Source organism: Desmodus rotundus, chromosome 7 (genome assembly GCF_022682495.2).
Source record: "Desmodus rotundus isolate HL8 chromosome 7, HLdesRot8A.1, whole genome shotgun sequence".
In the NCBI taxonomy this organism is placed as follows: domain Eukaryota; kingdom Metazoa; phylum Chordata; class Mammalia; order Chiroptera; family Phyllostomidae; genus Desmodus; species Desmodus rotundus.
In genome coordinates this window covers 136,492,901-136,505,611 of record NC_071393.1, presented here as the reverse complement: position 1 = coordinate 136,505,611, position 12,711 = coordinate 136,492,901, and the positions used below count along the sequence as shown (strand labels likewise).

At 61.0% G+C, this 12,711-nt stretch overlaps 1 protein-coding gene across 1 annotated transcript in view; it reads right to left on the bottom strand.

Moving 5' to 3' along the window:
- The window catches only part of TDRD9 (tudor domain containing 9), a 61,684-nt gene that overhangs the window by 23,386 nt on the left and 25,587 nt on the right, over positions 1 to 12,711 (bottom strand). Inside the window, exons 9-20 of the mRNA XM_024568108.4 lie at positions 10,423 to 10,487; positions 8,719 to 8,773; positions 8,393 to 8,477; positions 7,138 to 7,195; positions 5,661 to 5,765; positions 3,641 to 3,738; positions 2,875 to 3,006; positions 1,697 to 1,862; positions 1,553 to 1,616; positions 1,415 to 1,478; positions 1,118 to 1,162; positions 505 to 558 (exon numbers count right to left, since the gene is read on the bottom strand). Coding sequence (XP_024423876.3) covers positions 505 to 558; positions 1,118 to 1,162; positions 1,415 to 1,478; positions 1,553 to 1,616; positions 1,697 to 1,862; positions 2,875 to 3,006; positions 3,641 to 3,738; positions 5,661 to 5,765; positions 7,138 to 7,195; positions 8,393 to 8,477; positions 8,719 to 8,773; positions 10,423 to 10,487 — 991 coding nt within the window. The remainder of the gene's footprint in view (positions 1 to 504; positions 559 to 1,117; positions 1,163 to 1,414; positions 1,479 to 1,552; positions 1,617 to 1,696; positions 1,863 to 2,874; positions 3,007 to 3,640; positions 3,739 to 5,660; positions 5,766 to 7,137; positions 7,196 to 8,392; positions 8,478 to 8,718; positions 8,774 to 10,422; positions 10,488 to 12,711) is intronic.

Genomic DNA, 12,711 nt, shown 5'->3' with positions numbered 1-12,711 from the left:
GCAGGACCCGCTGGGAGGGGACAACGGGACCCTGGCCCCTGGTCTCCCCCGACTCCTCCCCACACGCCTTTCCCTGGGCTGCTGGGGCTCCGCACCCTGTAGCGACGTCGCCAGTAAGCACGAGGGCAGCAGCTCGGCCGAGCTCTGTGAGTCTTTCTAGCCAACCGCTGACCCAGGGGGCTGGTCTCGGGGACACCCACCCAGCACACACGTCTAATCAGGAGATAAAGGGGCGTGAACACCCAACCCTCAGCACCAGAAAGAGGGTGCTGTCACTTCTCAAAGTACGGGGCTCTTACTGGTAAGTGTGTGTAGCTGTGCTGTGTGTTTCGTAGACACAGAACCACACACGAGCTGTATGAAGCACATACTGTCCTACGTAAACACACATGTGTTTAGAAGTCATCGCACAAACGTCACACACACACACACACCCCCTGCTGAGGCTGGAGATGGGACATGCTTCTCAGCGTACTGTCTACTTCCCCGTGTGGGACAACGTACCTCTCTGATTCTCTTGATTTGAATGTAGTTCAACCGTCCCCAGTCAAGTTCATCCTTTGAAGACATGAAAGCACCACACTCAGTATTAACACAGCAGGTCAGAGCTGAGTTGGCTGCTGTAACAGATGCAACCCCCCCAAAAATACACACCTAGAGGCCACACGCCAACCAGAACCACCGGGAGGCCGGCGTGCTGGAGGGCGGCCCTGCAGGGGGAGGGCACCCACAGACAGGCCTGCCGGCCACAGTCTCTCAGCCTCCTCAGCTCAGAACAACAAAACCTGCCCCAAACACGGGGAGGGCGGGGCGCTCACAGGCTAAGTTGCTTATAGCCCATTAGCTAAAAGCCGCCACAGGAAAGGCCTCAGGTGCTCAGAGTGTAGCCAGCAGGGCAGTGAGCGCCCCCAGCCCCCAGCCGCCACGGCCTGGAAAGGGCACCGCTGCCCCAGGGAGGGGCCCACGGCATGGAGCAGGCCCCTGTGGTCAGGCAGTGACCTGAGTTGGGCTCAGGCCCCCACACCTCACAGGCCCCTCAGGCGGGGCCAGAGCAGCCAAGAGGCAGCCCCCGTCCCCCAGCCCCAGCCCCACCCCTCGGGCAACTACAGAGACCTACCTTCGGATGCCGCAGCTCGCCCCTCTGTCTGCAGGCCTGCCAGGTCTAAAAGAAATGACCCCAAGTTTCAAAGTACTCCCTGGCGACTCTACACGTTTTTTAAAGTCCAATTTCCACACAGTTGAACTACAGAAAATTTACAAACTTAATTTTTCAGTCAATGTCAGGTTTGGACTCCCACCCCCACCCACTTCTGCCAACACAGTCTGTCCTCAGTGCTGGACCCCGCCCTCGACCACACTTCGGGTGGAGGACAGGGAGGCGGGGCAGCGCTTCGGGCCTGTGCGGAGGACCCACCCTGAAGGCCTCGACCAGCGCGATGCAGTCACTCTTGCTGTTGCCGGAGAAGAGCACTTTGTTCCTGTAACGGGACGGCAAGCAGTGTCACTTGGTGCCTGCGCAAAGAAGCGGCCCTAAGGTGGGAACGTGACACACCTGTATCCATCAAGGTGCTGCCTGAAAGGCATCGCGAAAAAATTCTTCAGAGACAGAGCTGCCGCTGCCGAGAGAAACCACAGAGAGCGTGAGTAGGCGAGAGCGGCACCCGGGGCCTGGCGCGGCACCTGTCCTCACACCCACCTATGATGAGACACTCGTCCAGACACCCAAACACGTGCCCCAGGACGATGAGCTTGCCCAGCTGCTGGCTGACGGGCAGCTGGGCCAGCACTCTGCCCAAGAAGGTCAGCTCGCCGTCGTGTGGGTTCTCGTCCTCTCTCTGCCCGCCGACAGCAAGTGCGCCGACCTTTGCCAACAAAGGAGCACAGTCAGCAAGCCCTGCAGGGGGGGCGTCTGAGCCACGGAACAAAGACCGTGGTGAGCGGGTTCTGAACAGACAGACACCTGAGTCGACTTAGGAACGAGAGAGGCCACCAGAAACCGTAGCTTTGCTTTCTGACGTGCAGAACACGTTCTGTCGTCGTTTCCAAGAGGACGGACTGGCAGGTGGCACCTGCGGCCAGTCCCGCCAGCGCCTACCGAACTCCCAATGGAAGGCCACAGCCTGCACAGCCCTGACCGAAGATCCCACCTGTGCGTCGTCACGCCGATCTCTCCCAACAAAACACACTGTGCGCAGAAACAACTCCTGGAACTGGAGTGTGTCCCACAGAAACCCAAGCAGACAGGAGGACAGAGGGAATACACCGGAGGCACTGCCGGATCGGAGGCAGAGCCCCAACAAAGAGCAGGTACACCGGCTGCCCGGGCCTGAGGCCCTGGCTACAGGAGGAGGGGCGCGGGGCGGGAGGGCAAGTGCGGAGCCTGAGCCCAGTGCGGGGTCACAGCATCCGCAGCTGGGCTCAGAATCTGCAGCCACGGGAGGAGGAAGCCAGAGTGAGGCTGAGCAGCAGGCCGATGGAGGGACAGCTGCCCTTGAAAGCCGTGTGGTCACCGCAGCCTCAGACACAGCCCAGCCAGCCTTCACAGGAGGAACGTCCGCCCACCATTTGGCACTAACTACTCCCACGTCAACATAAAGATCCGTCTAAGAAAAACCATCACGTAATGTTGATGCTGTCCCATCTCAACCTCTGGACTCTGCGAGGGAGGGTGGGGAAAGCGACGCAGCTTTGGCAGCACAGCAAAGCTCGAGTGAGCCCCGAGTGTGGAAGCGGAGTCACAGTCGCTGCACCTGCTTTCCGAAGCAGAGGCTGAGCAAGTACAGCCACGCCCCTTAAGGAGAACCACAGCACACAACTTTTCAAATCCATCGCGAAAGTCCCGCTCCCCACCCCCACGAGCACAAGACGGCCCACCTCCTTCAGCAGCAGGACAGTGCGCCCGATGTCGCCCAGGCGGGGCGGGGAGAGGGCCGTGGCCAGCAGAGCCCTGGGCTCGCCCATGTCCAGCAGCTTCACCTTCAGCACCGTGCTCCCCAGGGGGCAGCGCTGGGGGGACAGAGCTTCCGTCAGACACAGCACCACCACGAGATCAAACGCGCAGTCTCACCACTGGCCCTCCAGAGAGGGGGGGGCAGCAGCAAGGGGAGGAGAGAAGAGCAAGAAACACACAGAGGAAAGGAGAAAGAGGAGGAGGAGGAGGGGAGAGAGAGAAGCGTGAGAAAGACAGAAAAGGGAAGGAAAGGAGGGGAGGGTGCAGAAAAGCGAAGCGGGGACATGAGAGGGAGGAGGAAGAAAGAGGAAAGTGGGGAGGGAGAGACACACAGAAGAGAAAGGGGGGAGAGGGGCAGGGGGAGAGAACGGGGACAGCAGGGAAGAGGAAAAACACCAGCCCCACCCGGCGCAGCTGCCTGCCCCCACCCCGCCCCCCCCCCGGGATGAGGGAGGGCAGAGCATCTAGGCCGCAGGCTGAGGCCCCCACCACAGGCTGGCCGAGTGAAAACCGCAGGGCACCCGGTGCTCGGTGAGTAAGCTGCTACTGTGGCTGAAGGCTGCTGGCCTGACCACTGGCCAGTGAGTTTTCTGGACTCTAAATCATATGCACTTAAAGTGACGTCACTTCAGACTGTGCGGTAAAACAGCCCATGAGACAGGGGCTCCGACACGGGCCCGAGCTTGTTACCAGCATCTCCGGAACGACGTTGTCAGGGATGGCGCTGTCCCAGAAATCCCTGTGGACCAGGCGATAACAGTAGCCTTTCGACACCCGTCCAGCACGGCCTTCACAGGAGAAAGGTTCAGAGGCCACATGGCATCAGTTACTCCAACATTAGCACAAGTGCATATTTCAGAATGACCCTAAGCCCGCACCCTCCAGTAGACGGGGTCAGTGAGAACCTCAGCACGTCAGTGCCAGAAGTCACCTCTACACACAGCGGTGCAGGACCTCCTCCAAACTCAAAGCTGTTCTGTGAGAGCCCCCAGTGAGAGGACAAGCAGGCTTCAGCCCGGAACAGGAGGCAGTGTGCGCACCCCGTCGTGGCAAAGCTGGGCCCTCGGTTACACGAGGGGCTCTCAGATCTCAGAGCCCAGCTGTGAGGATGCCACCAACCTGGGTGGGAAGCGGGCACTGGACACGCACAGACGCGTCACCGAGCAGCAGTAGATGACAGGTGACAGAAGCATGAAGCCCATCAGCCATCGAGGACACCAAGCCCAAGCTCAGCAAGGTGTGACCACGGACCTCACAGGGCGGCCACAGCCAAACGCTGTGGAGGGGACAGGCCACATGCCACGGACGGCAGTGGGAAGGGCAGAGCCACCTCGCAGGCGTTGGGCTGTGTCCCACACACGACGCACAGGCTTACACACAACCCGGCAAGGGCAGCCAGGCTGGGACCCCAGGGACACACAAGCATCGCTTCGCACAGGGCTGCCCAGCACCAACCAGGAATGGGGATCGGCAGGTGCGGCCAGCAGGGCGGCCCTGCAGGACACTCCCCATACGCACAGGCTGCAGGGCTCCTGGGAGCACACACAGCCACTCTGAGAGCAAGAGCAGGGCAGCGGGTGTCCTGGCCCCCCCTGCTGTGAGGCGCCACCACTAGCACGCTGGGGGGGCTCAAGGGGTTGTCTCTGCAGCTCCCTGTGTGGGAGAATTCTTCTAATTACAGAGGCCCCGGACGCACACAGGGAGGGAAGGTTAAAACCCGAGATGCCCAGGCTGTCCCGGAGATGAGCACCTCCAACACGTGTGTGTGTTTCTAGCCATTTTCTCTGAGTGCGGTTCTTTGTTTTAGGGGCTCTGGGTGCGGGGGGAGGTTAAACAGCGAGACGACTCTAGTTTAACGTCCGGTTCGCGCTCACTCACGTCACTTACTGCACACAAGGTTGTCTACAGTGAGGGGCGATCTGAGGCCCTCCCTCCACCCTACCTAACAGTCTGAATCCCCTCGGGGTAGTCCAGCCCAGGCCCAGGAGCTGGGCTGACCTCAGGGTTCCAGCTGCAGTCCCGCCACCTCCCAGAGTGGGGCACTGCGGCTCTGCCTTGCAGGTGGCACGGGGACTGACTAAGGACATGGGGAACACCTAGAGTCACACCTGTGCATGGCAGGCACCAGTCAGGGGTGCCTCCCTCTCTTTGGGACGAGATGGCCATCACCCGCACCTCCCAAAGGCTCGAGGGAAGCCCAGCACCCCTCAGCCCGCACCAAGAGCGCTGTCTCTGCAGCCAGGTCCCCGAGGAGGTCACGACGGCACCTGCACTGTGGCCAAAGCCCCAGCCCCTGGCAAAGAGCCCCACCTCCATCGCCGCAGGGATATGTGGGCACGGCCCAGCAAAGCTGGGCCCTCTGTGCCGCCAGCTCAGAAAGACCAGCACTCAGAGGCAAGTTGGAGGAAGGGTGACCAAAAACTCTTAAGGAGAGCCACGGCTTCCACGGCTGCCGCCAGACTCGTGCCAGCTCACGTGGGCAGTGGCAGCGTGGGGAGGGACAGGCTGCTGTGCACGACACATGGACACAGACTCTCCCTCATTCACTGGACACGGGGAGGCCACAGGGCTAATGGCGGAGTCTTCCGACAAGACATGCTGCTGCGCACACCTGGCAACCGGACCCAGTGAGGCAGCGCGCCAGGAAGCGTGACCACACACGTGTGCCTCTGAGGACCACACCCAAGTGGGGGCGCGGGCCCTGGCTTACCTTTCCTCTGGTTGCAGCTGGTTTTCGACGCCCAGCTCAAGCGCAGACTCTGGTAATTGGTGTCTTCATCACAAACCAGAGTTCTAGTCAAACAAAAGTCTATAACTGTCATTTAAAAAAAGAAGAACATGAGTAGATCGCTGACAGGAGACGATGGTGTGATGATCCCCATGCACAGTGACAGACAAAACCCAGGAGCCTTGGCATGCACAGCCCAGCCCAGCCCAGGGCCGCTGTGGCTGTGGCCTCCCCCAGGGACGGGAGGGGGCTGTGGGCATGAAGGGTGGAGCCCTGCGGGACCCGACGTGTCCCAGGGTGAGCCCCCAGGCTGCACCCGACCACCCATGGTCCCTGGGCGCTGGGCAGGGCAGAGGAGCAGCCAGGGCTGGGGGGTTGAGGCCGAGCTGTTGGGCCTCCCCGGGCTCCTGTATCCTCGTCTGTGTGCCCAGCTGACGGTAGCCCCTGCGGCTGCTCTGGGGCAGACCCACCCGTCCTGGCCACAGAAACGCATTGCACTGCAGCCGGCGCCGTGGGTTCTCCCAAACCCTCACGAGGAGCCCAAGAGCCTCAGGCCCCACCACCCCTGGACGGGCTCCCCCGTGTTGACCACCAGCAGCACACCAACCCCGGCGTCTCCCCACTGCCACGCCTCCCTCCCACCGCCACACGTCCAGGCTCGCACGGCCAGCTGCTTCCCCCACGTCCACGTGCAGCCCCTCCTCGCCCTGCCGCCCTCGGCCCTGCAGCCTCCACCATGGCCCCGGCCTCCACCATGGCCCCGGCCTCCACTGGCAGCACTCAGGCCACAGGTGCCAAGAGTCACCCTCAAGCCCCCCACATGCCCCCAATCAGACCCTCGGCAAACACTTCGGGACCTGCCCGCACAGGCCACTCTGCCTTTTGCAGCGACTGTCCCTCTCTGGACCGTCACCCTTGCCCAGGCCATGCGTGCCCTGCCACCCCACACTTCTCCTGCATGTCAGGGTCCCGGCCCCGCCCGGCCTCAATGAACGCCCGCCCGCCACAGCGCTCCCAGCCTCAGGGCCTGCCCAGGGGCCTCCCTCTCACATGCCAGGGCCGAAGGGTCCCAACCTGTCAGAGCACAGCTGAACCTCCGAGTCCATCCTCAACCCCGGCCCCCACTTCCCCCGCACCCCACTCCCCACCGCAGCTCACTGCCCATCGTGTGTGCGTCTCGCTCCCCGTTTTGCTCTCCCGTACCCAGCCTAGCTGTGTTAGCAGGACACAGACCTCTGTCACTGCCCCGCCCAGCACCCTGGCCACCCCTGGTGCAAGGACGAGCCCTGCAGCCCCAGCCACACCCGCCCGCCTGCTGCCCCTCAGACCGGCCCCTGTGCCAGAAGCACATGTTCCCATGGCCGCTGCTCTGGAACACAAGACCTGCCCCGCGCCGCCCCCTCCGAGGCGCCCCCACAGCTCCCGGGGTGCTGCGTGAGCACGCAGACAGGCACCTTACCGTACTTGACGTCTGGGACTGTGACAGAACTCTCTGCAATGTTCGTGGACAGAATGATCTATCAAACAGCAAGGAAAGCACCTGGTGTTCTCACTGGGAACCACTAGGCAAAGTTAGGGCCCTCAAATGCAAGAACTACTGAAAAGCTTCTCAGTGCAAACACCTGGGCTCCACTGGAAATTCGTCACTCTCCTGCCGTCTCCACGCCACAACTGACCAAGGGTCCTGGCGGGGGCGGGGCGGGGGTAGGAGAGGTCAGTGCAGCGTGGCCTCGACAGGCAAACCCACCTTGAAGCCCAGCTCTGCTCTCAGCACGGGCCCCAGGCTGGCCAGCCCCCGTCTCCCTCACTGCACACGGGAGGGGCGGCCCCGCCCTTGCAGGACTGTGCTGTGGGTCCCACGAGGTGGTGAATGCCAGGGGCTTGGACCTGCTCCTGGCAGGAGCCAGCATCCGACGAGCAGCAGCCACGCCAGTGGTGCGGCTGCCCCGTCCTGGACACCACTGAGCCAGCACGGGCCCCCAGGGCCCATATTGCTGTGACTCGCCTTCCTGACAGCCCCGCAGCCCCAACGCTGCTGAGCCGGCCTTCAGACAGCAAAACTGAGTCCCAGAACAGTGATTCGCTCCAGGTCTCACAACTGCAGGGGGAGACCCATGTCACCTGCCCAATCCCACACATCCCTAGCCCTACACCTCAGCGTGGTGCCACCGCCTCCCCCAGGGCGGGGGCCACTCTCAGGGGCAAAAGGCGAGACCAGGCTGGAAGCCAAGGCCGGGCTGAGGCTGCAGCTGCCCTGGGAGCCTGCAAGGGCCAGGCCACCCAGGGGCTCAGCACTCCCGCTGGAGTCTGGGGCCCCTGAGCACTGCAAGCAGCGCTAGAGGGGCTATGATGAGATGACCCCATTGCTCTTGCGAGGCCAGAGGTGAAAGGGCCCCTTCTGGCCCAGGGGCTGTGGCCCAGTGGGTTGAGCACCAGCCTGGGGACCCAAACGTCGAAGGCTGGATTCCTAGTTGGGGCATATGCCTGGGTTGCAGACCAGGTTCCCAGTTGGAGGCATGCAAGAGGCAACCGATTGGTGTTTCTCTGCCTCTTCCTCCCTCCCTTCCCCTTGCTCTAAACACTAAGGAACATTTAAATCACCAGAACAGTCCCACACCTTGAGGAATCAAAAGAAACAAAAACCTCTAGCAAACTGACCCAGGGCTCGAAGACAAAATTAAGCAAGCACGGCCCATGGGGCCAGCGTCTCCTACCTTCCTGTACCCGGGGACGGGGCTCAGAAACACGTTGCTCTGCTCCTCCAGAGTCACGCTCGAGTGCAGGGGGTAGACCTGCAGCCTGGGAGGCAAAGGGAGGGAACACGGCACCCGTGAGGCAGACACACAGGTGAGGACGCAGCAGACAAGTGACTGCTCACTGAGGTCGCTAAGGGTCAGTCGGTCGGAAACGGTGCGACTGCCTGTAAGGACGCAGCGGCGCCTGCACCTGAGACCTGAGTGATTCTGTCAGGCAGCGTCACCCCGATAAAGACAGTAAGTAACACGGGAAAGGAGAACGTGGCAGCACCACGAAAACACACCTTTTCTGAGTCATGTTTGTGAGAAGTTCGTGCATGTAGTTTATCTCACTCAAACCTAGGGGGAAAAAAGGCGGGAAAGAAAAAGACTTGTACTGTTGCTAAAGACCAACCTCTTTCTTTCTTTCTTTCGAGAGGGAGAGACACTGACTCACTCACTCACTGGCTGGTGCCTGCAGGCGCCCCGACCGGGCACTGACCGGGCAACTGCGACCCATCAGCATGATGCTTCACCCAGCTGAGCTGCCCGGCCAGGGCCTGAACCCAGCCTTGAAATGCAGGTGACGCCTTTTTCAAAGGGGGCCCACCTGCCTCTGCTCTTCCACCCCCGGCGCTCACGCCTGTCAGAATGACAAGCGAGAGCACACGACTCTGACCACTAGACGTGCGGAAAGACAGTGCACACTGCACCCTCCCCTGCGGTCCTGTCCACACGGCGGCCACCTGCAGTGCCGCCGGTGATGTCCCGCATCTTCCTTCCCTACCGGTGTCCCCGTCCTGCAGGGAGCACGAACAATTTCACAACCACAGAGAGACATTTAAAAAGTATCACATGCCGTTACTACGAAGTACCACTGCCATCAGACCCTAGAACACCCAAGAAGGAGAGAGACAGACACCAGTGTCCGGGACAGAGGGATGCACCGCGGCCACACCCCAGTCGCAGGGGAGGGAGCGCAGTCCCCAGAGCAGGGAGAGAGCAGCTTCCTTCGCCTTAGGCCCTCCAGCCGGAGGCCCTGGGTCCCAGCAGCCCTGGAGCACGAACACAGAGCCCTTCACCCCAGCTCGGTGAGCGGAAGGAGCTCGCAGGAGCCCTGCGCTCTCGCACACACCCACACGGAGGGCCACGCGGGAGCTGGAAGACACCTCCTGTCGATGCGAGTTGGGCGACGTGCAGCAGGGAGACGGCACTCTTCCTGCACTGGGTGTTAAGCTGGCGTCACCGCAGCTGTGCTTGGCCATGTACCCCCTTGACACAGCCTTCCTTACACACACACACGTTTTCCACGGACACTACTTGGGGCAAACGTGATGCCACCCCGCTGCCGGCCACGGTGTCTCCTGGACGCAACACCCATGCAGCGGCAGAGCAGGGGCGGCCGGAGCCTGGCACGCAGCACCGGCCGCCCACAGACTCGCCTGCCGGATGGAGCACCTTCCGCTGCAAAAATGCCTGCTCGCTGTCACCGCCTCTCCCCAAGCCCTTCCACTTCACGCAAACGCCAGAAACCTCACTTTGAAAAAGGACAACTACACACGGACTGCTCTTCCGGGGACTTTGAGAGCCCATTTCCTCAAACGCTGAGACAGAAACTCGAGGACCAGCCGAGGACTCGCGTGGCATTGCAGCAACAACACTGTGACTTAGCAACGCTCACTGTTGCCAAGTGAACTTTAAACACAGGCGGACGACAACTGTCTCACATTCGGAACCACATACGCGTAACAAACCAAATTTAACGAAGTCAAGTATTTCACTGAAAATTCTGATGGGGGTCAGACCGCTTTCAACAACCAAATTCCCTGCTACCCACCTTTTCGGCAACACGAAGATCACAGCAACAGGTCAAATGACAACCCCCGGCGTTCGTGCTCTCAGGGCCTGAACCCACACGCCCGCACGGGGAAACCACTCTGCAGAGCGTGCCCGGCACAGCCGCACCTCACCCAGGTGTCCCTGTGCCGGGCCCCAAGGGGGGCACTCACCCGGCAGGAACACCAGCACACTGCTCCGCTCCCACGCCATCTGGGCCCCCAGCCCGGTCTTGCTCCTGTGAAAAACGGGAGGGCGCAGACGTCAGCCAGGCTCCCCGCCGCTGCAGGGGCCGCGCAGGCGTGCGGGGCGCCTTTCCTTCTGCTACGTGAGGAGAGGCAGAGCCCGAGGATGTGTCCCAAGGCTCTTTGGGACCCCGGGCTTCTTGATTCCAGTTATTTCCTCCCACAAACCTACCTATTTGAAAGTTCTATTTGCAATTCAGTTGCTATAATCAAGAATCCCAAATACAGAACGCTGAAAGTAAGCTCGAAGGAGTCCGAACTCTTACCGGGAAGCATGGTCACGGGGCAAGACCTCAGGCCACCCCTCCCCGCCCCACCCGCGCACCACTTTGTGTGAAAGGAGCACCTCTCCTCCGCAAACCTGACAGCCCCCACCCCCGCTCACACCCAGACCTGGCTCTTTGGAAAGATCCACAAAACTGAGCCCCACTCTACCGCAGAGGAGACGCCAAGTGAGGGGCCCAGGGCGGCTGGGCGGGGAGCCGGAAGCGCAGCCTGCAGAGGCTCCCACTTGGCCAAGTTCTGGGCGACTGATCGTCAAAAGAGAGCACTGCCTGCAACTAACTTCACACTGTCATTGAAACCACGGAGGAGGAGGAGACGAGGCCCAGGGAGAAACCTGCAACAGCACGGAGAGGGCGGTCACCCGGAGCACACAGCGTGCTGACAGCTCAAAATCAGAGATCAGACGTCACATCGGCGTTCCTCTCCCTTTCTCCCTTCTCTCTCTAAAAATAAGTACACAAAATCTAAAAAAAACCCTACATGTGGATGTTTATAGCAACTTTACTCCTAACTGCCAGGACCTGGAAGCCACCAAGCTGTCCCTCAGTAGGTGACGGGCGACGCGGCTGCGGTCCATGCAGACAGTGGAGCACCACTCAGCACTAGAAAGAGATGAGCCGTGGGGCCCCAAAAAGACCTGCAGCAACCTCGTGTCGGGAAGTGAACGGGCCAGTTTGAAAAGGCCACATGCTGTGTGACTCCAACTCCACGGGGCTCTGGGAAAGGCAAAACCGGAGACGGCAAAATGCCCAATGGCTGCCGGGGGTTATGGGGCGGGGTGTGAGCAGGCAGGGAGGCCACCGTCCGACTCCGCACTGTGCAGCCGAGTCCCTGCTTGCTCCTTGAACCCGCAGCTCCCAGAGGGACCCGCATGTCAGCTGTGGGTGTTGGGTGCTGACAACGCTCTGGGCTAAGACGCTGGCAGAAGGGGAGGGCGAATGGGAACAGGGAAACCTTCCGTACTTCCTGCTCAATTTTGCTGTGAACCTGAAACTGCTCTAAAGATAAACTCTATTTAAACGGAAAACAATCCGTGAGTGCACTGTAACATGTGAACACGGACAGAGCGCAATGAAGACGAGAGGCAGAACGATGAAAGCAAAGCTCCGTAACGGGAACAGGCGACAGAATCAGAGCACACTAACGTCCACCGACTGGTCCCACCCACCCTGCCACGGGCGCCCACGGGGCGATCGGATGGACAGCTGTCAGGAAGCAGCACCCGAGTCAGGCCCGGGGCGTCCCACGGGGCAGGAAGATAAACAGAGGCGCCCCGGCATCCCCCAGCAGCCAGCCTGCACAACCCCAGGGCACAGGGCGGCTGGAAGCCAGACAGAGCGAAAAGCGGGCTTTCCCACAGGGGCAGGCAGACCAAAAGGTGCCTCGTCCCAGTCCTAAGACGGTTACAGGAAAACACCACCAAGGCACAGAAAGAAAAACAGAAATGAGTGTGTCCAGTTTCTGTAAAGTACATCTCAATAAACTAAACGCAAAATCAGAAACAGTAGGGGTGTGGAGAGAACCACAGAGCACGCCAACCTGCACACCAACAAAACTGCACCTCAATGATGAGAATGAAATAAAGACACTTCCAGCCAAATGAGAACTGGGAGCATCTGCCAACAGACTCACCCTTACAGCAGCTCCCGAGGGCCCCGCTGCAGGGAGAATGAGAACACTGGACACGGGAGGGCCCAGGGCCCAGGGCGGAGCGGCAGCTGAAGGAAATGGTGCCCTCCGGTATGCCTCAGCACCCCGACCCATGAAGTGAGGGGCCACGGAGGCTCGTGGGGGCTTGAGAACAGAGCAGAACCTGCGCTCAGCCGAGCAGGGGCTGGACAGGGCCGAGTGCAGCCCTGGCCCCAGGTCTGTCCAGGAGGGATGTGGGACTGTGAGTCATTGCATGCCCCACCCTGTCTCCTTTCACAGCTG